The sequence below is a fragment of the Dunckerocampus dactyliophorus genome, chromosome 12 (genome assembly GCF_027744805.1).
Source record: "Dunckerocampus dactyliophorus isolate RoL2022-P2 chromosome 12, RoL_Ddac_1.1, whole genome shotgun sequence".
NCBI classification, from domain to species: domain Eukaryota; kingdom Metazoa; phylum Chordata; class Actinopteri; order Syngnathiformes; family Syngnathidae; genus Dunckerocampus; species Dunckerocampus dactyliophorus.
The window spans coordinates 6,849,170-6,872,796 of NC_072830.1; the positions used below are offsets into that span (position 1 = coordinate 6,849,170).

Consider the following 23,627-nt stretch of genomic DNA (forward strand, 5'->3'; position numbering starts at 1 on the left):
GACCTTTTAAATATGGGTTTTAACATCATTAGAGCCCTCTAGACATGAAATAACACCCCTATAGTTATCTTTACACTCCTATTACCCAGTATAGTAGACATAATAAGAGAAACTATGCCATTTAAGACACGCGCAAAACAAATGCTTGAGTTTTAGCTTGGTGGAGCCCAGTGGTTCTCAATTAGTCTCTGTCTCTGTCATGCCCCCACTGGGGGACAGCAATGTACTGTACAGACTGAACTTCAAACTGAAACCAGCGAAATGCAACAAAATGGAGAGTTGTGAAGCATCCAAGCACATTCAAGAGTCAAATTGTATGCAGAGTTTGACAAATTCATGCATGTTGGCAGGTCTGCACTAATACTGAAGGTCCTCCCTGCCTCTCAGGCCCCCCCCATTTCAGAAGCACTGGTGTAGCCCGTTTTCGTTAGGGATTATTGTGCATGTTGTGAGCTCATTCAAACCTGCAATAAAAGCAGGTGCTTGTGTGTCTCTCCGAACATTACAGTAACATTACTGACACCTAGTGACCAGTGTAGAATACTGCATATCATCGCAACGTCTTTCAATGAATCTTCTGAATGCCTCATATTTGCATTTTACTTTTGCTTGAATATACATATTTTTTTTACTAATAATAGGCCTTATTCAACCACGAAACAGCATGATTTATTAATATATTTTTGGAAAACCGTGATAGAAAGTCAAAGAGCAAAATGGTGAGGATTAACGCAGTGCAGTATTTGACACAACTCAGGCTGTTGTGACTGCTGGCAAGTAAAGACTGTGTAAATTACATTTTTGCGTCCATTTTTACACCACTTCTGTGGTGTACCCAAATACGGGAGTGCCCGAGGATGCCCGGCCACTTTGGAATAACTTTACTTTTATTTTTTTTTTTTACAGTTCCCATCGTTGCACAAAGGCAAAAAATATTGTAGCCAGCAGTTCAAACTCACTGTATGGTGTGTTCTTGCGAAAACACAGGGTAGCGTCAGAAGTCACTCTGAATCGTCACAGCGAGGCTTTCCCTTCAGTGGAGCGCACATTTGCTTCATTGTTTAAAGAAAAATCGCTAGTACCCATCAGTGTGAGCAAAGCAGAAAAATAAAACCACCCTCCTGCAATTAGCAGCGCAAGTGGGGCATTCCGTCAATCGTGAAATCCCTGGCAAAGGTCTTAAGAGGCTCACACGTTCTAAATATATGTACACTTCCAACAGGTAGCGTCAGCTAAGAAGATTACCCATCAAAGATACAGCGCGGTGACATGCGTCCATTTACCTCCAAATTCAGCACATCCACACTCATGGCTTGATTTTTAGCTGAAAAGGTAACCGATCAAGCAAGTAAAGCAACTCCCAAAATGATGCAAAATACAAGCACAACTAAGTTAAATGAATACCTGGACATTATATTTGCAAAGATAGAATTTTCGATACATCTCAGTCGATACAGTATCGTGACAGAGGCTGGCAGAGCCGGCTGGCCCATTAAGCCAGTGTTTCCCAACCTTTACTCCACCATTAGAAGTCTCACAGCACACCACCGAGGCAACAGGTGGCTACACAGGTTCATTATGTACCTTCTGCCATCCAGTGGAAGAGCATTTCATTGCTCTTCCTGTCACGCAACGTCACTGGCATAGATATACACCTATGTATTATTTGTAGTAAATAAATAATATCGTACATTTCGGAACAATTACAAGTAAATCGCTGATGGAGGACAGTGCCTCGGGCACCACTTTGAGTAGGGCCAGCTCTTCCCAGTAGGTTACATAGTGGTCATCTGAGACTTAAGTTTTCTTGATATTAGAAACTCTTCCTGATGCAGCTCTTTATATGTGCCTAGGTGCACCTACTGTAGTGGCACGTGGGTGTATCTACAGTAATACAGCATGGACTTTTCCAGAAGGAACACGCAGCAATGAGAGGAAATCTCTGAGGTGCAGGATGAATACTCACCAGTCCCACTGGAGCCAGCGTAGCAGGATGGGAGGGGAACAGGAAGTGTCAATGGAGGGATCACGGCAAGGAACAGGACGCGAGCGGCACGCCGCCAGAGACAAAAGATCCAAAAGCAAAGTCTGCATGACGTCCTCGCCCTGTTGAAATGACACAAATAAAGTACACAAGAGAAGACACTGGAATTGTATCAAAGTTTATATTAGTAACTTTAGCATCAGCGCATCCTCTGGAGTCCTCATGTTCCTGTCTGTTGTTGGACGCCACTTTGTGGCGAAGGACTCCTCATAAGTAGCTAAGTAAGGTGACCAAAGGATGACAAACCACGACACACAGTCAACTACAACTGCAAAAGCATCATCTTTGGAAAGGCAGACTTTTGATACAATTCTTGGAATGCATCTCACTATGAATCACATCTCAAATGCGCTAATGAGCCATAAAACCGCCTTGAATCTGGTGGAATTATTTGTATCTTTATTTAAATACTCACCTACAGTGTACAGTTAGAAAAGTCCACCCCTCCACAGACAATATACGGGTCAAATTGGTATTAATGCAAAAGAAAGCAGATTTACAAAGCTATAGAGAAAAAGAACAATTCAACAAGAACATGGTTGACAGGCCTGAGACGCTGCCTCTTGAATGACAACAACAAAAAAATACATTTTCTCTCCCCTGTTGACTCTCACTCAGCTGAGCAAGAATCACATATAAAACAATTCAACAAATGGCAAGTATAGAAGTACATTTGGGTAAAAAAATAAATTAAAATGAACTTTTTTTTAATTTTATTTTTATTTTTTTACAAAGTCCTGTCTGCTGGAGGTTGTCCCAAAGCTCCGCCCACACTATGCGGTCAGGATTTGTTTGCTGCACTCGTTTGTTCTAAGCAGTCAGAAATGCTGCGTTTCAATTGGTGCACTTCCATACTTACACTTAGCATTGTGAGTGCAGAAGTTAATGGACTTACGCACTCGCAACGCTAAAGTGTAAGTAAGCCGTATTTACTTATTTAGCACAGCAGGAAGAATACGGCGGTGTCTAAATTTGCGCAGTTCCATATTAAATAAGTAGAGTTAGCATTTTTAGTGCACAAAATGCTAAGTGTAAGTATGGAAGTGCACAAATTGAGACACTTCCTGCCCAGAGGACGTGACGTGTGTCCTTGATGATGGCATTAAAACAAAGTTACATTTGTGATTGTCACACTGCCTGCAAGAACGCCGCAGACATAACGGTTTCCACTCAGAGAAAAAGCGGCTAAGAGCTGAGGCACCCACGCTCCTGCCAGACCTCAGCCAGCTCGACTGTGCACCTTTGTCTCTCCTTTGTGAGGAAACCAAAATCTGCTTTTAGAGGAAAATAAGTTTTGTTTGTACCAAACGGGCCAATAGGATGGGAGAAACAGAAAGGTGAAAGGTAACTTCTTGTGGCCTTCCTCAGGAAAGAATGGACGAGGAGAAATGAGATGTTGCTGATGTGACAAACATTAAAAACATGCTGAGTTTATAACAAACATATTAATTTAAGTCGTATGGTAGTCATTCTCCTCGTTTCCAAAAGAGTTGGAAAGTTCTGACAAGAGGCGAAGAGTGTGACGATTCTCCAAAGTAAAATCTAAACTGTGGAAGTGAGACGTGTGAGGTAACGACCAGATGCTAAAACGCAAGTTGTGCTGTTAGAAGTGTATCGAATAATAATAACTCTGTTTAAAATAGACATTTGACTTTCCCACATCCCAAAGGTCTTTCACACTTTAGTGTGTGTCCATGTTGGATCAACAACATGTCCAGTCTCATGTCCTCTGCCCATGCGGGTCACTGGCAGAAGGGCGAGGCCGTGGGGTCAAAGCCTTTGAAAACGTCCTTCAGTGAGCCGTTGTCCTGCTCGGCGGTGGTCTGCTCCGACTGGGCCGGACTATTCCCTCCGAACGGGCTCCCGGTCCCGCTGGACTTGCTGGCCTGCTTCACCACACCAAACAGAGAGGGCACTGGGAGGTTGTGGACACCGGCAGGAGCCTGGTCTGCAGGGGCTCCGGGAGCACCTTGACCCCCGGTGCTGGTGGGTCCTCCCTGGGCGGTGGAGTTGGGCGAGGGGGCTGGTTTGGGCCGGGGTCTGTTGTAGCTGTTGTACCTGTCGGTGCCTTGCTCTCCGCTTTTCTCAGGCTCAGGCTGGTCCAACGCAGATTTCCGAACAAACAAGGGCTCCTTGGATTTGGGTTTACTAGCCGTGGAGTCCCCGAGTCGGGACTCTGTGCTGGCTGAGTTGGGGGAGTTGTTGGGGCCAGTGGCGGTACCAGGGCTCCCTGGTTTGTTAGTCCTTGGGTCATACAGACTGATGCTGCTCAGTACACTGGCTCCCCCTGGTGGCCCCGGCGCAACACTGCGCCCTGCTCCTCCAGAGGAGAGGAGCCTCGGGTCGTATGGGGCAATGGTCTGTGGGGGGGACCCGGTTGTGGACACTGCAGAAGTGACAGTAGGAGGGGGGGCAGGTTCAGACGACTGCTTGAGGGCTGATTTCTGCGGCTGGAGGCGGGGGTCAGCGGGGGCTTTTCGCGCCATGCGGGGATCAACTGGCTTTTCTGTAGGGGGAGCAGGGGGAGGTTGTCCCAGCAGTGCCAAGGGGGGAGCGGGGAGAGGAGGTGAGGAGGACTGGGAGGGGCTGGAGTTGACAGTCTTCAGGATACGAGACAACAGCTCAAAGTCTGGGAGGGAGGACGATGACGAGGGGCCCGGGGGTTCCGAGGAGGGAAGGGGAACTGTGGGGGGAGACTGTGAGTGGAGTTGCTGCTGGCTGCGAGACAGACGGGGATCAAGGGGAGGCACTGGCGGAATGCCTGGTGGAAGTGGTAGAAGGTCTTGTTTGGGGATGGGGAGGGGTAGGAGGTCCTCGGGGGACCAGGTGATGGCTTTGGAGAAAGCTGGCATGTGGAGAACAATGTCCTTCTTGATGTGGCTGAACTGCTGCAGCTGCGATCGAGGATCTCTGAGAGCCATGCCCATGAGGGGATCTAGAGGAATTGGCACGGGCTTGTCCCGAAGGACTCGCTCAGTCTCCTCCTCCTCTGCTGGCGCTGTGAGAGGCGGAGGTTTGTAGACCAGAGGGGCTTCTGGTTTGGAGGCGACAGGTAAGTGGGCGGAGCCTGCTGAGGCAGCTGCCAAACGAGCTAACCGAGGATCTGCCGGTGGCCCCGACGAAGAAGCAGGGGGCGCAAGGTGGGTGGAGTCAGAGCTCTGAGGCGACTCGGCAGCACGGGCCAGACGTGGGTCGCGAGCCAAGCGGGGGTCCGCGGGGCGAGCCGGAGTGTTGGCGGGAGACGCCTTCTGGAGGCGGGGGTCGCTTGGGGCGTCCGACTTTTGAGGAGCCTGGGTCTGCTGCCGAAGCGTCTTCAGGATTGACGTCACACTGCCGCCACCGTCCTCATCCTCGCTGGAGTACCAGTTCCCTGAGTCAGCTGCACAAAACGGAGTTAAGAATGAGTGGTCGTCAAAAACGCAAGGCAGCATGGCAGGCTTGTCAACATTTACCTTCAGTGTCTCTGCTCTTCTCCGCACCGCCATCGGCCATGCGGCGGGCGCGATCCTCCTCCTCCTGCTGCTTCTGCTGGATCCTCATGAAGAGGACGCGTTGGGCTGGAGGGAGGAGGTCTGAGACAGATATTCCTCCTTGACTGGTTCCATTATCAGCGTCCTCTTGGTTGCTAAATTTGTTTCCTAGAGTACATTGATAGACAGAGACGTAGAACCTCAGTAAATTAAACTTCATCCTAACAATGAAATATTGAGACACTTTCTAACCTTCTTCCACAACTCCTTCCATCTTCATTCCCTCCTGCTGATTGAAGAAAGTGTTGAAGTAGTTCCCTCCACCCTGAGGAGGGATAGCGCCCCCATGTGGAGGGCAATCCCCGGACGCAAATCCCCCCATCATGGGTGGCCCCTGGTTCATCCCCGGGCCCATGTTCTGCATGTCGGGGGATATCATGCCTGGCGGGGTGGGGAAGCAGGTCGGGGGAGCCCCAGGTGCAGGGGTCGCTGCCTGGTTGCTACTGGGTGTCTGGCTTCTGAGGGAAAGCACAGTAGTTAGGAATTCAAACATTGTTAGATGGTTAGCTCTGCCTCAGTTTTGGACAGGCCCCTCTTCTCCTGTACTATCCTAGAGCACGAGACAAGCAAGTCAAGGGTGCCCAAAGTGTGGCCAGGGGGCCATTTCAGCTAACAACTATTTTTTTTTATTGGCCTTTGGCATATTGTAAAAATAAAATTAATTCATTATGTGGCTGTTTTGTTCAAATAGATTAGCATATGTTGACCTGCAACGGATTGGTTCTAGGATGTTTACTGAGCAAAATGTATCAGAGCGGCCCCACATCCTACAGTTTTTCTCTATGTGGCCCTCCAACACCCCCCTGGTGTAAGGGGTTATGTAAAAAAAAAAATCAGGAGTGTGGACTCACCTAACCGCCAGTTTCTGAGCGAGCTGTCCTGTTGGCTGCACTTTGATCTCAAACAGGGAGGGGATCTTCTTCCCACCACCACCACCAGCAGGAGGGGGGCCCATGTGTTGTGGAGGGTTCATGGGCGCTCCTTGGTAAGGAACACCTTCTGGATTTTGCACAGGAGGACCACCCATGCAGGGGTTAGGACCAGGAACAGACCCGGGCTCAGAGGGAGCCTTGGTGACGATGGACACCTGGTTGGCGACAGGAACTCCCCCAAAGTCGCCAGCTGCGGGGCCAAAATCACCCGCCCCGCCGTTCCCGTCTACAGGCATAGGGCGAGGAGGGGTGGGGAGGAGGCCGACACCAGGTGGGGGTTTGGGAAGAGGGTTGATGCCCTGCTTCTTCAGCTCCTCCACCTCCTTCTCATCCTCCGCTCCAGCCTCTGCATCCTCTGCCAGCATCTGAAGATGACAGCATGGAAAAGCTTATATGAAATGAATATGAAGAAGGTCCAGTTGACTCCATTCAATCTTTACGGATCTAGAAAACAAATCTGCTCATGAGGGATCTCTACCTTGCTGAGCAGCTCCTGGGTGTCGTCATTGAGGTTGTCATGGGAGAACATGCACTCATCACCGTTGACACAGTTTCCTGTGGTGTGGAAGAGCTTGCAGGGAAATTCACGTAGAGTTGCCGTTAAGGGGAAACAATGTTCACGGCCAGGTGAAATTCATATTTTTCCATTCAAAAAGGTTGCTTGTAGCTCCTGCGTGTTCATCAGTAAAGGATATCATGCATGTACGGGCAGTGGTCGGCCTTTGCGCAGTATCCCGTGATGTAAAACTTGCACAGCTCCTTCTTCTTGGGCAACTCAATGTCATGGCTGAAGTTGCAATGGTCGCCCTGGTGGTTGAAGAAGGAATACAATGGAAATGTGGAGTCATAAATATGATTTTTGCTATGTGGACTTTTGTGACAAAGCTGACAATATGTAATGATAAAAGCTTTATTAAAAGCGGCAGAAGTTCTTCTGTTCTTACCCAGGTGCATCTGCCTTCAATGTAGTACTTGCAGATGGCTTTTCCCTTCTTATCCTGGTACTTGTCATGCTGATTCCTCTTTCCCATTCCTGGTCCAACATCCCCTCCTCCATCCTTAAACAAACACAGAAGAAAATGTCTAAACACGTCAAGACACAAGAGAACTCCCCAAAATTAAAAGTTTATCCTTGATATATTTGTTGTTAAGAAGTGTTTCAGAGTAAATAATAAAGATGACATGACGAGTGAAGCAGATGGAGATCATACCCCGTTGTCCATGTCTCCATTGTTGTCGTCATCATTGCCCATGTCACCCCGTCCTCTCCCTCTGCTCCTCATTTTGCCTCTGATCATGCCGCGTCCTCCTTTGCCTCGGCCTCTCCCTCTGCCACCTCTGCCGCCTGGACCGCAAACCAAAGCCATGTTCAAAGCGGGTGCGGGAGTCGAAAGTTAAAACGCCTTGGCTTAACCCGTTTACTTCAAAAGAAACTTACACAGGACTCCGATGTAAAATAAAAGTATTTTTTCTCCACATCTTTCATACCTTTGTTATCACTATGGGAAGAAAACCATGTGTCTCCATCCTTAATTACCATATTTTCTGGACTATAAATCCCATTTATTGAGAAATTTGAGCAGACATTTAATCTGGGAAGGCAAGTTATTCAACGACACGATAGCACACAGAACAGGCTGAACAGCTGTCCAGTATGCTAAGGTAACACCTTAACAGTTATTCAGGTACACAGTAGCATAAAGAACATACCTGGAAGGCCAAATAGGCTACATTCACACAACAAGCCGGGGAGTCCAACAAGCTAAGTTACCCGTATGCAAGTTCACCAAGCTCCCAATCTCATTTCACATCACTGAAACTATTGAATTCTCCATCCTTGGCATCGCTAGCCGAGAGCGGCATCTCATGGCTGTTGACAGTAACGTCAATGCACAGGACCAGCCAGGGGGAGAAAAAAAAAAAAAAAAAGAGTGCGACTTATAGTCCGGAAATTACGGTAAGTCTCAACTGCTGGGAAGGTGCGCTCAAGAGGCGCATTCTCTTAAAGAAACAGTAACGTGCACATAACACAAAGCAAACTCATTTGAAATTACTATGTTTTTACATGACTACATTTTTTTTCCATTTAAATAATTTACTAAATCTGCAACTGCTTTAATTAACTTTATCTCCAAACTCATAAAATGAGACTGCATTTTTTTTAAATATCAAAAACATGTGAAACCGTGGTTGGCTATAGCTGGGAAATGAATAAAAAGCTAATATATACACAGGCAAGCACAGGCGCAAAGGACAAAATGTTGAACTTACCTCTTCCTCTGTCTTTGGATTTTTTGTACTGATAGTCATCATAGTCGTCCTCCCCCATGTTGTCATAGTCGTCGTCATACTGGAGAGACAGGTTAACAATTTCATACCATCCAGACTAAAACAAACATGTCCAACCCTCTGTTTACAGCTTAAGAGTGGGTGGATGGGGTGTTATATTTTTTCAACATGAGAATGAAGTGCCATTTAATAAATGCGATCGGTCCTTTGCACAAGATAGAGAGCGGATGAAAAACTGTGTTTAACCAGGTAGTGCCAGAAATGACATGCCGTTGTGTCAATAAGATAAGTTTATTTACTTTGTTTAACAAAAGAACAAGATATAGACCTGTTCTGTATGAAAGATATCTTAAAATGACTTGTGATCAGGCGCTGTGTAGAAAGTACATTTTTAAAAATAAAATGGGAGTCCCACTCCCCAATAGAATGGCAGGGAAACACTGACAAAAGTCCAAAAGACCTCAGACAGGCAGGACATGTCCAGCAGATCATCATCACCAGTTAGCACTCACCTCCATGTCCTCACCATAACCGTCTCCATCATCATCTCCCATCTTTCCACCTCGTCCTCCTCTGCCTCTGCTACCTCCTCTTCCTCGTCGTCCACCCCTCATTCCGCCACGGCCTCTCATGTTCTTCATACGACCTCTGCCCCCTGCAGTAGCAAGACAAATGTGTACTATGTGGCACCACTTCATCAATATTAGGGCTGCACAAAAAAATTGATTTCGATTCAAATCACACTAACATGCCATCTAATTTCGTTGCTTTTTTTTTTTTTGCATGGCAAACGAAGGCTGCCATTTTACTTAGGGGTTCATGTTCCCCGTCCCCCAGTGCACCTTGCCACACGGGGCGAGTCGGCTCTGCTGCCCTGGGCCTTCCTGCTGGTGAGCCTCGCTAGTGATCCTTAAACAGCTCTCGGGAAGAGCAATCACATTAACTATTTGACTTTTCTTTTGACTTGTCTTTGTTAAGTGCATGAACACACTGTTGAGTGAGCGATGAATTCTCAGTCTTTCTGTTCCTATTTATTTCTTATTTCTAGTGTGTGTGTATGTGCGTGTGTGTGTGGGGTATCTTAATTCCAAACAAGAAAGTCATGATTCACATTTTGCAGAATCATGCAGACCAAATCAAGAAAACTTTTTCAGCACAACATTTAATGTTGACATCCTTGCAGCATTGAAGCAACATTACAGTACCTGCTAACACTTTCCAGTGCAGACCAATAGCAACCACACTGTTGGCTCCTCACACTCACCTCGTCCGCCGCGGCCGCCCTCCTTGGACTTGCGGTACATGTTGAGCTCCTTGGTATAGTCGTCGTATTCTTCATCCCCCATGTCCTCCTCCTCCTCTCCTTCGTAGTTGTCTTCTTCATAGTCGTCGTAGCCGCCGTAGCCCTGCTTGTCCATCTTCATCTTCATGTAGCCACCCTTCTTTGAGCCACCGTAGCCACCGTGAGACTGAAGAGATGGGTTAATCAATCAAGGACGGTGGACATTGAGGCGTCAAGTGTGGTGGTGGTTGCTCATGAAACTTACGGTAGGGGGGTACTGGGGGCTGTACTCTCTGTACTTTCTCTTCTCGCTGGGAGAGTAGTCGGAGTCATCGCTGAAGTCTGAGTAGTCGTCATCGGAGGACGCGTGACGCTGCGGGAGACAATTTGACGTTGTTAGGAGGATCCCAGGCGGAGCTTGCGTGGTCGTACTTACTTACTTTGTGTTTGGACTTTCGTTTCTTCTTGGCCCTCCTCTTCTCCCGCTCGCGCTCCCTCTCCTTCTTCCTTTTGCGCTTGCGACGGTGCGACCTCTCCTCATCCGTCTCGCTGCTGGCGTGGCGCTCTCTGCTCCGCGGGGGCCGCTCTCCGCCCCCATCTGCTGCTGCGCCATCACCTCCGCCGGCTTCTTCGGCCCCGTCGCCGCCTCCTCCCACGGCAGACGCGTCGCCTCCCATCACCACATCTCCCCCATCGTCCTCCAATTCGCCCTCCTCCAGCTCGCCCTCCTCATGCCTGCACGGACAGAAACAACATTTTTAAAGAACATGTAGAGCAACATCATGCCACACAATGAGTCAAATAAACAATCTCAACTATCACAAGTAGTTAGGAAGTTCTTTTCTCAAACAACTCATCTTGTGTCCTCACCCATAGCTTAGTATCTACTTGACATTTTCTTCTTATTCTTGGAGGTTCACGTAGCACCAATACTATGAATGGACATAATGATCAATGCATTCAATTTAATTAGAATGTGCACCTAATGAGGCGCCGCTGGCTATCCATAGCAGTGATGCTGCATTTAAGGGAGAGACGCTGTGGTGTGACTGCGGCGCACAGCTGGAACACAACTGCTACATGTGAGCTCCATCACCAGATTGTAATTGACATGGATCACATGAAGGCCACACACTGACGGCTTGGAAAGAGGCATCAAGGAGGGCAGGGGGTGGGGTCAAATTAGCAGCTAATTGACAAAGGGTGGGTTTGCTGTGCTCGGAGACAACAGACGCCATGAAGGACACTACAGAAGACATGCTGATGCGCACTGTCCTACAACCACTAAATGAAACTCCATGGGATAAATGAACTTTCACTTGTATAACACTCTTGTAACTTCAAGGCAATCAAAGCACACTTTGTCAACTGACTGACCAAGTGATGACACAGCATCAGGAGCAACTGGGGGGGTTCGTAGTTTGCTAAGGGATATTTTAACATAGTCAGTTGGGGGGGCTGAAAACTATAATCAACAGTCTTCATACTCAGAGCTCTGCAAGACTACAAGCATGAGGACATTTTTGCTACCCTTACTTGTCATGTCAACATTCTGGCCACTAATGACAACCTGTCAGTTAAGCACACAGGGCGTTCTTTATCCTAAAGCTTATCTTATTCCATTATAGAGGGAGGGACTGCATGGACAAACTGATGACCTCTCTGGCCTGTTCATGTCACCCGCAGGCTGAGAGACGACCAGCTGAAAAGCTGCAAGTCATGCAAACCAGGATTTTACATTCCCTGCCAAGGGACTTACTTACATCTGGGTTGAATGGTCAATGATTTGACAAACATACAACTGGACTAAGTAGGGAGGAGTTATATTACATAGCAATGGAGGAAAACAACACAAGTGTCACTGTTAATGTCTCCAAGTGTTTCAAAACACACCCTTACAGAGCTTTTACATTCAACTGAGCACAAGATTCTCCTCCTCTCTGTGGGACACACCATGCACATCAGTTAAAGAGGCATCATTAACTCCACAATGTGTCCAGAACTTAATAGCTGATATCAAGAAAAGGGCCATGATTAAAATGGGGGATACTTACTGTGACAGGCTTTCTCCATATTTTGCAATCACAACCATTAAAAAGTCCTGCCCCTAACAACTTGGGGTCACTGGAGGGATTTGTGGGTGTTAAGAAATTGGACTAAACTGAAATATTCATTTTGCCAACTGGGAACTGGGGGTTAGGTCGAAAGTCAAGATTTGTGTTTTGACTTCTGGGATGCTTTGCAGACATTTTACACAACTTTGGTACATATTTGGGGCGAGTCAATTTGGACATGTTAAACAACACAATCTCGCACCATCTAGAACTTGGTAGTTAAGATGCCCTTCGAATGAACTTTAAAGGTGACGTTATACAAATGACCTGATAAATCTTGCGAGTTAAGGGGTTAAATCTAGTCGATTTAAGAAATAAACCAACTAATCGCACTAATTTGGCAAAATGTTTCATGCGCAGTTAGTTATTACAGTATCCACTAGTAATACGTATGTGTCGTAAATGGTTAGTAAAGTTAAAAATGTTTGAAGAAATTCGAGTATTCCTTCGTAGCGTGGACGACACAGTGTTACTTATGTGACGTAACGAGCTACAAAGTTGAGGATGGTTATGAAAACACTTAGCCGTTAGCTTGGCGTCGAGCTGACATAGCTAGCTAAGACGCTGTTAGCCCCAAAGGGGCTCACACCTCTGTCGAGTCGTTTTCCCACATCCAAATAAAAGCTACCCACACATCAAATAAAAAAACTAACTGGTTAGTTTACGCAAAACAGTTCGACGATGGCGTATATTCGTCGAAGTTGATGGCAAACAAGTATGTTTTTGGAGCTTCGGCCTTCTCTTTTGGTCGTCATTATTAGTCCGCGTTGAGTCGCATAACCGTCCGAGTGACATAACGTAATAACATGACGGGAAAACGTTATGTCGGACGTTTGGCCTCCCAGTTGGCGTCGTCGTTCAATACAGTTCGTTACCTCTTTACCGTTTTCCAGAAAAGGCGAGTTTAATCCCTCTGACAAAAAAGAAAAAAGGCATCCCGGGCTTTTGTGTAAAAGCACAGGACAAATAAATAGTTTCATTGAAATATGATTGTAGAATTACTCGACCTTTCGTCAGTCAGGAGACTGTTGTGTTCGTGGTTGGTAGTTGGGGAGTTTGGATGGACAGTCATGCTTTCCACCGCCATTTCCTCTTAACCGTTAGCTAACATGAAGGTGCCAAAAATTCAAACTCGACACTGGAATCTACTGGCTTATGCGTCACTTCACAAGGATCTACTTGATTTTGGATTTAGTTGAATTTCAGTTCATAGTAGGCAGTGCTCCACAACAGTTGTAAGAGAAATTTGCTGAAATTGAGTCCAGACGTTCTCCGTCCTACTGAAGCGAGGTGAAATGACGACTGAAACACTTAAAATGGCCGACTGTCTTCTTCGCACAGAAATGGGATGGGCTTTTCCGATAATGACGTCACTACCTTAACATTCTTGTATGCGTCTCACGGACATTACCGAGTAGCTTGTAAATATAAACCCGATATTTAGTTTCACAGGCACAACATGGACGCCATTACTTTACATGTAGCGACATCGTAATTATACATAAGCCAATATCTTAAATCCCACGACAGATAAATGTTCGACCTCAAATAATTTGTTACTGCTTGCCCATAAAATAGTTGTAATATGTAACAAGGTAAGTCAATATCTGCCACTGTGATAAAAGACGACCTGAATAGCTCAACTACCCACTGCTAAATATGGCATATAAAAATAAGATACTGACGTTTACTAAATACAAAATCATAATTCAAAATAATAACAACGTGATTGTTTTCAGGGAATATAACACTCTTGGACGTGTTTGTAAGTCAACGCTCAGGGATAAATACACAATGGTGAATTTAATAGCGCGCTGCTATCTAAGTAAACGTAATAAATTCACTGTTGTTAATTTTAGTAAAATGTAACGTAGTATTGCATTACAAATGTCGGGTACGTAGATTATGGCAACTATATTGTTCAAAGCTCTTGTCGTTTTTCATACTATTGAAGCACTTCGATTTTTTTAATCCTGTAACACTAAAACGGATAGTTTTTAAAACTTTACACTTAAACAAATAAATGTATACAAATCAACCTGGCTAAATGTATTTACGGAGTACCAAATTAAAAAAAACAATCGTATGCAAGCACGTACAAGTATGGGTGGAGCTTCTGCTGACGTCATCAACCTGCACCGATTGAGCGGGGGTGTCGCGGCTTTTGAAACAATTGCCATTGTCGCTTCATCAAACGTAACGATTAACGTAAGTGTTTCTGTCATCGGTGAGAGGTGAAATGATCGACATGATCGAGAAGGAGGATCCGATCATCACCGAGGAAGAGGCGGCCCAGTATGATCGTCAGATCCGTCTGTGGGGTTTGGATGCCCAGAAGAGGTAAGAAGCTAGCTTGTCATTGCTAATGCTCAGTGGCACATTGTCATTTCTTTTTTGTTGATCGTGGATTTGTTTGTTATACTCAATGAAACACTGTAAACCAGTAAAATGTGAAGACTACGTTTTTTTCAAGAGTGTTTTAAGTAATGGTCGTGTGGCACTTAATTTGAAAACATGTCCCCGCATTCATTTACATGTAGTGATCTGTAATTGATTAGTATTTCGGTTGCAGATTGCGAGGGTCCCGGGTTCTCCTGGCTGGTTTAGGAGGTCTCGGGGCTGAAGTGGCCAAAAACTTAATCCTGGCTGGAGTAAAAGGACTAACTTTGTTGGATCACGAAAAGGTACACACAACAAAAATAACCTAAATATCTAACATTTCTCTCAATTGGCATTACATTTGTATATAATAGCTGTCTGGGTGTGAGTTAAATTACATTGTCTCACAGCATTAAACACATTTAATGCATCTAATGTTATATTACCCAAAGCGCATCATAGTTTTGTTGTCTAAGAAATGACATCTGTAGCATCTTTTCATTATTTAGTGTATGAAATGACGTTGTACTACTGTGGTTCCCCGCATATTCGAGGTCCAGCAGCTTGTTTACTTACTTCGTTGTGAGCAAACAGTGGCAATTAAAGAGAGACAGGGAGCGTTTTTGGAGCTGGAACTAATACATGTGTTACAAAAGTCAGTTTTATTGTAAATGTTGGTCCTGAAATCAGAGGAGGCTGTCAATGTAAAGGGTATAGAGAGGGAGGAGACAGCCGGCATACGTGCCTCGATGCAAGAGCATCATCCAGGCTTGAGTAGAGTGCCAAAAATAAACTATTTTATGGGCCTTTCTCTTATTCCCTGGTTTTCTTACAATGTAACCCCTTGCTTTATGACTTGACACAAGTGTGCAATGCTAGCTATGTCCACTAGATGGCAACAGTGGTAAAGTGATGTACAGTATAGTACTTCCATTCAAACTATGGTGTTTACATTTAGTCAAATTATGTAATTGACCAAATTGTTTTTTGTTGCCTGCATGTTTCTCTTCAGTGCAGTTGAATAATGTATTGAAATAATACATCATTTTAAGCTTGGCTTGTTAAATAGCAGCATGTTGCACAACTCTTGCATAAATGAAAAGACCTACAGCTGGTTCCGAGTCAGCTTTGCACGTCCTTGTTTGTGTGCTCACCAGGCGACCGAGGAGCTATGTCGAGCTCAGTTCCTGGTGCCGGTGAGCATGTACGGCCATAGCCGCGCCAAGGCGTCGCTGGAGCGCGCTCAGAACCTCAACCCCATGGTGGAGGTGCTGGCCGACACGGGGAGAATTGAAGAGAAGCCTGACAGTTTCTTTCTGCAGTTCAGCGCGGTGAGTGCACAGGAAGTGAATGAAACGTATGACAAATATGGGGTGTTGTATTGCATATTGGATTAAATGGATTAACGCGTATTGAATGTGTGTTGACAAGTATCTTGTGACGGTAGCTAACTTTGAGAGGCAACTAGGTGACTTGTCTTTTCCACACTACCTACATGGAAGCTAATAAAAGACAAGAGCACCCCTCCCTCTAGTGTTTTTCTTTTTGCTCCGCCTTCTTTCCTTCTTGGGGTCCTCCCTTCCCTTCCCCTCCCCTCCTTGTCTTACTAACATCTCTCTCATCCTGTCCTCACTTCACCCCATCCTCACGTCACTCTCCCCCCCTCCTGACCTTCACTTGGCTCCCTCGCGGTGAGAAAATATGCCGACACAACAGCAGAGAAAGAAACCTCTCGCAACCACCCAGTCGGTTTCTGTGTAAGAATAATGTCAACGCCTCCCTCCCCCCCAGGTGTGTCTGACCGGATGCTCCAGAGACGTGATGGTGCGCGTGGACCATCTGTGCTCGCAGCACAACATCATGGTCTTTTGTGGCGACGTCCATGGTTACTATGGTTACATGTTCTGCAACCTGGGGCCGGAGCACAGCTACGTGGAGTGAGTTCTCACAGGACCTTTAGACGCGAACACAGGGGTGTCCAAAGTGTGGCCCAGGGGATATTTACGGGCCACGGCTGTTTTTTTATTGGCCTAAAAGTATAATAACAGCAAAAATGGAAAAATGAGCAGTCATTTTATGAGAATAAAGTCAAAATGTTAAGAGAAAAATAATTATAATTTTATGAGAATAACAACGTAATATTGAGGAAAAAATAACATTTTGGTGGCATAAAGATGAAATATCAAAGAAAAAATATTTTTTAAGTCGGAATATTATGAGAAACAAGCAAAACAACATGTAAGCTGCAATTTTTGGAAAATTAGGTTTAGGTTCAGAAAATTTACAAGAATAAAGTTGAAACAGTAAAAAAAGTTTAAAAAAAAAAAAAACAGCAGCAATGGGGAGAAACAGCTGCTATTTTACAGAAATGAAGTAAAAAATATGAACAGAAAAAAGTTTTATTCTAACGAGAAAAAAGTCACAATTGTATGAAAAACTTGCAATATTGTGAGGAAAAATAATGTAATCTTAGTAGTATCAAATAGAAATATTAAAGAAAAAATACATATTTTTAAAGTTGTAATATTTTGAGAAACAAACAAAACAAAAGTTTTAACTTTTGGAAAATTAGACTGAGGGAAAAAGTTATAATATTATGGGAATAAAGTCAAACTCTGGAAATAACGTCATAATTACGAGAATAAAATTTACAAGAAGAATGTAGAAATAGCTGGAAAATTTAAAACAACAGCAGAAATGGGGAAAACTGCTGCAGTTTTACAAGAATGAGGTCAAAATATTAAGAGAAAAAGTCACATTCTAATGAGGAAAAAGTCTCAATTTTACAAGAATAAACTTGTGGTATTATGAGGGGGAAAATATGAAAGAAATAATATTTAATATTATGAGAAACAAACAAAACAACATTTTTGTCAAATTAGGTAGCGGAAAAAGTTACAATATTATGGGAATAAATAATAATAATAATAATGGATTCGAGTTTTTATAGCACTTTTCAAGGCACGCAAAGTGCTTCACAACAAAGTGAACCCATTATTCATTCACTCCTCAGTCGCATACTGGTTGTGGTTATCTACGTCTGTAGACACAGCTGCCCTGCGGTAGTCTGACGGAAACGTGGCTGCCAATTCACGCCCACGGCCTCTCCGATCACCACCAAACATTCATTCACATTCATACACCAGTGTGGGCAACACTGGAGGCAAGCTGGATGAAGTGTCTTGCCCAGGGACACAACAACAGTAACTGGGTGCCAGCCTTCTGATTTCTGGACGACCCGCTCTACCTCCTAAGCCACTGCCGCCCCAGTCAAAAGTCAAATATTATGAAAAAAAAATTATATTTGGGCGGAAAACACTGCAAAAATGGGAACTAAAGAGCAAAGGCCGAAGTTGATATTAATAATCCAAAATCTGAAAGTGGCCCTTGCATCCTTTCATCTGTCAATATGTGGCCCTCGCTGGAAAAAGTTTGGACACGCCTGCGCTAACACGTGTCACTGCAAGGTTTGACTTTACTGGACTTTTCTTTGGTCCTCAGGGAGAAACCCAAATTAGTGAAGCCCTCTGCAGACTCCAACGACGGGCCTCAGGCCAAGAAGGCCAAAGTGGACCCCAATGAGAGCACCATGGTGAAAAAGGTGAGAGTGGGCCATCTACATAAAAAAAAAAAAAAAAGTTTAACATTTATAAAACACTGAATACAAGAATTACATGAAACAGTAATCAACAAGAAAACACTTTTTTATATAGGAAAAAGTACATTAATGGTGGCAATGTGTTGTTTCTTGTGTGGACCCAAACAGACGGCCAAGTTCTGCAGGCTGAAGGAGGCTCTGCAGGTGGACTGGACCACAGAGAAGGCCAAAGCCTGTCTGAAGAAGACGCCTGTGGACTACTTCATGCTACACGGTATTTAACAGCGCCATTCTGAGCATTTAATGGCGGAACAAGATGTTTATCATGGTTATTCCTGGCCCCACCTTGGCTTCACCCTGGACCCGCTAACATGCGGTCTAATTTTTACGCGAGTGAGGATGACAGCTGTGTCGCTCATACTCTTTTTGGCTACGTTTGCTGATGTTGTTCTAGCTAAGTTCGCTGATACACTTTTGGCTACGTTTGCCGTTCTTCTAATTACGATCGCTGATATTATTCTTGCGATGTTTGCTGACAAAATTAAAGCCTGGCTTTAATTTTATGTTGTGGTAAACACAGCATGTTCTAATTTTAAAGCATGGCTCAAGGAGCAGAACTCTCTGGTGGTATTGGCAATTTCCCATACGTGAATTTCGCTGGTATCAGAACCCGATACAGCAGGGGTGTCAAACTCGTGCCATGGAGGGCTGAGACACTGCAGGTTTTCTTTCCAGCCAGTCACTAAAGCAGGTGATTTTAATGATCAACACCTTCAGTTTGAGGGAAGGAGCTCATCAATTAAATCACCTGCTGAAGAAACTGGTTGGAGAGAAAACCCGCAGCGTCTCGGCCCTCCATGGCACGAGTTTGACACATGTGCGATACAGGATCGGATCGGCCTCATCCCTAGCAATGGTATACACTCCTGCCTTTCATGGCACAGGGCGTGGGTTTGATTCCCAGCCAGAGTTGCGCCAGAAAGGCCACCCGATGTAAAAACGAAGCAAAAAAACATTTCTGCAATTGACTCCCCTGACAGGTAAAAGCCAAAAGAAGGAGAAAAAAATGATGGTGTATTGTTCAGGGTGGGGCTGTGTGTGTGTGTTTGTGGAAGTGTCACAGGAAGCGGTGTTAGCCGAGAGCTTGTTGTGTGTGAGGAAGTGACTCTTCCTCCATGCCGACTGCTTCCTGTCCCAGCCCAGCCTGGCCCCAGTTTGTGGTGTCCAGCACTTGTTGGTCAACCTCGCAATGCCACTAACTCATGTAGCGGTGAAACACTGGACTCTAAACTACACTACCAGTCAAAGGTTTTAGAACACCCCAATTTTTCCAGTTATTTATTGAAATTCAAGTCGTTCAAGTCCAATGAATAGCTTGAAATGTTACAAAGGTAAGTGGTGAGAGGTTAAAAAAAAAGTTAAGGTTACCCAAAACTGAAGAAATAATGTGTATTTCTGAATTATACAAAAAGTTCTGTTTCAAGGACCACAAAATGCGTCAACAATTTAAAGCTGTTCTGCAGAAATAGAAGTTAATCAAGCCTTGGCATTTGGTGCAACTTATTTACAGGTGTTCCAAGTTCTGGAGTACTTACTACCTCCCCTGTCTGCATAAAAACAGTGTTCGGAACACACTGTGTTACTATACCCTCATGAACATCAGTTGAACAGCGTTGTACTGGAAAAAGTAATTTGTTACTACAAAAATGGCAAGAGAAAAGGGAATTAACGACGGAAAAGAGAGAGACCATCTTAGCACTCAAAAATGTAGCCTTTTCCGCCAGAGAAATTGGACTGTTCTAAGACTTTTGGCCGGTAGTGTAGCTGACTTTAGGGCGAGAGGCGGGGCTAAGCTACGACAGGTCACTTTCATTGTTTTGTGTGTGTGTATGTATTTTAAAATCAGAAGAAAAAAACACTACAAACAAGACAAAGGGACAAAAAAAATGTGGTCGCTAACAGGATTTGTTTATCCTACGCAGTCCTGTTGAAGTTCCGTACAGACAAAGGTCGCGACCCCGAACCACAGTCCTTTGCGGAGGACAGTCAGCTCCTGAGGCAGATCCGCGACGATGTCCTGGAGGCCTTGGGCGTGAGCGCTGACATCCTCAGCGACGACTTCATCAGGTACTTGCTGTCACTGTCAGGTCCCCTCCACATGTCCGCTGCGGGTCCAAAGCAGGTCCAGTTTGCTCCTGGCAGGGATCCTACAGGAAGTATATGAGGTCACTTCCTGTTTGTTGATGTTCAAATGCTCCTCATGTGTCCACAGCTACTGCTTCTCCGTGATGTCTCCTGTGTGCGCCGTGGTGGGAGGAGTCCTGGGACAGGAGATTGTGAAGGTAAGCACACACACACATGCACGCACACACATTGTGGAACCTTCCTGAATCCACTGAAGACATCTTCTAACATGAACTATGACAACATTCATGCCACAGCGTGCGGACAGGTGGTCTGCACTGCTGGGGTCTGGCTCTCATCCAATCCTTCAGTTTAGCTCAATGAGATGCTGTCTTCATGACCTCATCAGTCACATCATTTTAATTATTTATCCCAACAACACCAACACTACTGTGTACGACGAGTATTTGGGCTACAATGAAAACAAAATTGAGATTTGGAGAATAAAAATTTATTATTTCGTAAATTATTATAAATTTCCGAAAATAAAAGTCATAAATTTACAAGAAAAAAATAATTCTTTTACGACTTTAAGTCTCGTACATTTGCGACTTTACGACGAATAAAGTCGTAATTTTACATGTCAGAGGGAAAATAGAGCATAGTTTTTCAGGAAGGAAGGAAACTTTCCTCTTGCTTCTGGCAAGCTTTTATTTATAACAGGATAGCAAAACAGAGCAGGTGAGCACAAACAGATTAGCATGGGTTAGCATCATCTCACTTCCACCTCCTCACCCCGCCCCCGCCACGTTAAGTCCCCCCTTTCCATAGCTGTCTCGGGCAATGCCTCTAACATAAAATTACAAATTTTTTCACGTTAATGTAATAATCGTAATAATCCGTCATAACAGGCATTGCCTGGGACAGCTATGAAAACGGGGGACTTCTGTGACCTTTGGCCTTGGTCAAAGGTAATATTTACAAGAAAAAAGTCGTAAATTTAGGACAAAGGAGTTGTAAATTGACAACAAAAGTCATACATTTACGAGGGAAAACATAGTAATATTACCTCTGACCAAGGCTATAGGTCACATAAGTCCCCCGTTTTCATAGCTGTCTCAGGCAATGCCTGTTATGACGGAGTATCAAAATAACCTGAGACTTTGAGAATAAAGTCGTAAATTTACCAAAAAAAACTCGTAATATTATGAGAATTAAGTCGTAGATTTATGATATACAGGCATTGCCTGAGACAGCTATGAAAAGGAAAAGGGGGATTTATGTGGATGGGGCGGGGTAAGGAAGGCGGAAGTGAGATGATGCTAACCCATGCTAATCTGTTTGTGCTCAACTGCTCCGTTTTGCTGTCCCGTTTAAAGAAGTTTGCCTGAAGCAAGAGGAAAGTTTTGTTCCTTCCTGAAGAACTATGCTCTGATTTCCCTGAAACCTGATATTACGACTTTATTCTCCTAAATTTACGACTTATTTTTTTAGAAATCTCAGATATTTTTTTTTTCAATGTGGCCCTTATACTCCGTTGTACCTTTTTGTATAGACCAATGATGTGAAATTGTGGCTCGGGGTATATTTTGACGGGCATCCCGTTTTGTTGGGGTTTAGGGGTTATCTTAAACGTGTCTTTGTTGTTGTCTAGGCTCTGTCCCAAAGAGACGCTCCACATCGGAACTTCTTCTTTTTCGACGGCCGCAAAGGAAACGGCATGGTGGACTACTTTGGACCAAACTGATGCTGCTCTCTCTCTCGCTCCATCACTCTCATCATCATCCGTTTGTTTATTTATGGCATCCATCACTGACAATACTCTCCTGCTCTGACCTTTTTTTACATTTAATAATAAAATTGTTACATAAAAACGTGTTTTGTTTCCATATTGAGCATAAAGGAATTGCAGATTAGAAAGTGTGAGCCTGGAAAGACAGATGAGACAGTTGTCTGGGGGAGAACTTCATATTTAAAAACTAAAACCTTGCTGACGTTTTGTTTTTGTACGCTGAGGGTGAAATGTGCGCTAGTATCCTCAGTGAGAGGTCACAGCACGGCCGATGCGGCCAATCACGGCGCTGATGCTGCTCCTCCTGCGACGTGATTGGCTCATCCTGCAGCAGAGAGCATCTGAGGACATCCTCACTGACTGGGTTAGAAATGATGCTCTCCTATATTCAATCTGACTCTTAAACACTCGTTAAAAGATGTGGAAAGTCACTATTTTTTTTTTTTTGGCACAATGAAAAGCAATTTTGCAGTTCTCGGCTTAGGTTGGAGAAACAGTCAAGGGTCAAGAATATTCCAAAAACATGTATTACAAGTAAATCCCTGTACTGTATACTCAATTTCGCGCCTAAAGAAAACCCCCATCTAATTCACCTTATGTTGGTAATAATGTATGAATACACGATAATACAGGTCAAACGTACAGCATGTACAACTGCCAGAAAAGCCCACCATTTTTTCTTTATATCTGTCTGCCTCAGTGCTAATGTTTTTGCACTTTGTTCGGCTGTCCTTGAACGCACCACTGTTGCTGTGAGATGCAAAAGTGAGACTTCTCCACCGTGACTCCAATCGCCTTACATTATCATTCATTGGAGGTGAGTATACATTTTATCATTTCAAATGTGTTTAATATACATTAATACCTCGTTTCTTGCTGTTATTTCCGTGAAATAGCGTTCCTTTTTTTAATAAATTGAATATTTTTATAGCTATGGCATAGAAATCCTGTTTACGATCTTCTAAATATGTTTTTTAACATTATTTGAGACATGAAATAACACCATTGCACTCCTGTTACCCAATATAGTAGATATAATCAGAGAAAATAAGCCATTTAAAACAAATAAAACTTGTGCTTGTGTGTGTTGCAGTAAATGCGTTCCCTCTGGGACCTTAGTGGGGGGCGGAGAAATGTGTAGAGGACAGGATGTGACTTTGGGGGTTAGCTTGTCATGGATTATGGCCACAATAGTAGCCCATGTTATTATTATTATCATACTACTGTGTTACTATGTTTATTGTGAGATTTAAAGCTGCAATAAATTCTTGTTGTTCCAGCAATCAAGTCTGTCTATTAATAATTAAGTCTAATTAATAACACATAGTGGCCGACGTACAATACAACATTCACAACTCTGCATCTTCTGCCTTGCATTTGTATTTTAGTTCATTTACTAATTAATGTAGCCATTTTTATGCTTGATTTCAGCAAAAAATGTGTAAAATTTGTTTAAATATGTATATTTTACTCATAGGCCGTATTCAACCACAAAACAGCATGATTTGTTAATGAATATATGTTTGAAAAAACGTGATAGAGT

General features: G+C 44.2%; 2 protein-coding genes across 3 annotated transcripts; one reads left to right on the forward strand and one right to left on the reverse strand.

The window, feature by feature from the left end:
* Nucleotides 1–2,152: 2,152 nt before the first annotated feature.
* On the reverse strand, nucleotides 2,153–13,517 carry zc3h4 (zinc finger CCCH-type containing 4). 2 transcript variants are annotated; one of them, XM_054794724.1, is made up of 14 exons: nucleotides 13,199–13,517; nucleotides 10,518–10,812; nucleotides 10,343–10,450; nucleotides 10,060–10,264; nucleotides 9,308–9,450; nucleotides 8,778–8,856; nucleotides 7,718–7,851; nucleotides 7,451–7,564; nucleotides 7,202–7,313; nucleotides 6,985–7,094; nucleotides 6,426–6,871; nucleotides 5,767–6,029; nucleotides 5,497–5,682; nucleotides 2,153–5,423 (listed from the first exon to the last, which is right to left on the reverse strand). In XM_054794724.1, the coding sequence occupies exons 1-14, from the start codon at nucleotides 13,276–13,278 to the stop codon at nucleotides 3,787–3,789; spliced, it is 3,912 nt and encodes a 1,303-aa protein (XP_054650699.1). In that variant the 5' UTR covers nucleotides 13,279–13,517; the 3' UTR covers nucleotides 2,153–3,786. The 2 variants fall into 2 exon arrangements, with proteins under 2 accessions (XP_054650699.1, XP_054650698.1); XM_054794723.1 differs by having other exon boundaries at nucleotides 5,767–6,032.
* A 777-nt stretch (nucleotides 13,518–14,294) lies between these two features.
* Nucleotides 14,295–23,279, forward strand: sae1 (SUMO1 activating enzyme subunit 1). Its single transcript, XM_054794725.1, has 9 exons — nucleotides 14,295–14,531; nucleotides 14,764–14,875; nucleotides 15,728–15,901; nucleotides 16,362–16,507; nucleotides 18,072–18,171; nucleotides 18,337–18,442; nucleotides 20,151–20,295; nucleotides 20,441–20,510; nucleotides 21,947–23,279. Exons 1-9 carry the CDS (start codon nucleotides 14,431–14,433, stop codon nucleotides 22,037–22,039), a joined length of 1,047 nt encoding a protein of 348 aa, XP_054650700.1. The 5' UTR covers nucleotides 14,295–14,430; the 3' UTR covers nucleotides 22,040–23,279.
* The last annotated feature ends 348 nt before the right edge of the window (nucleotides 23,280–23,627 follow it).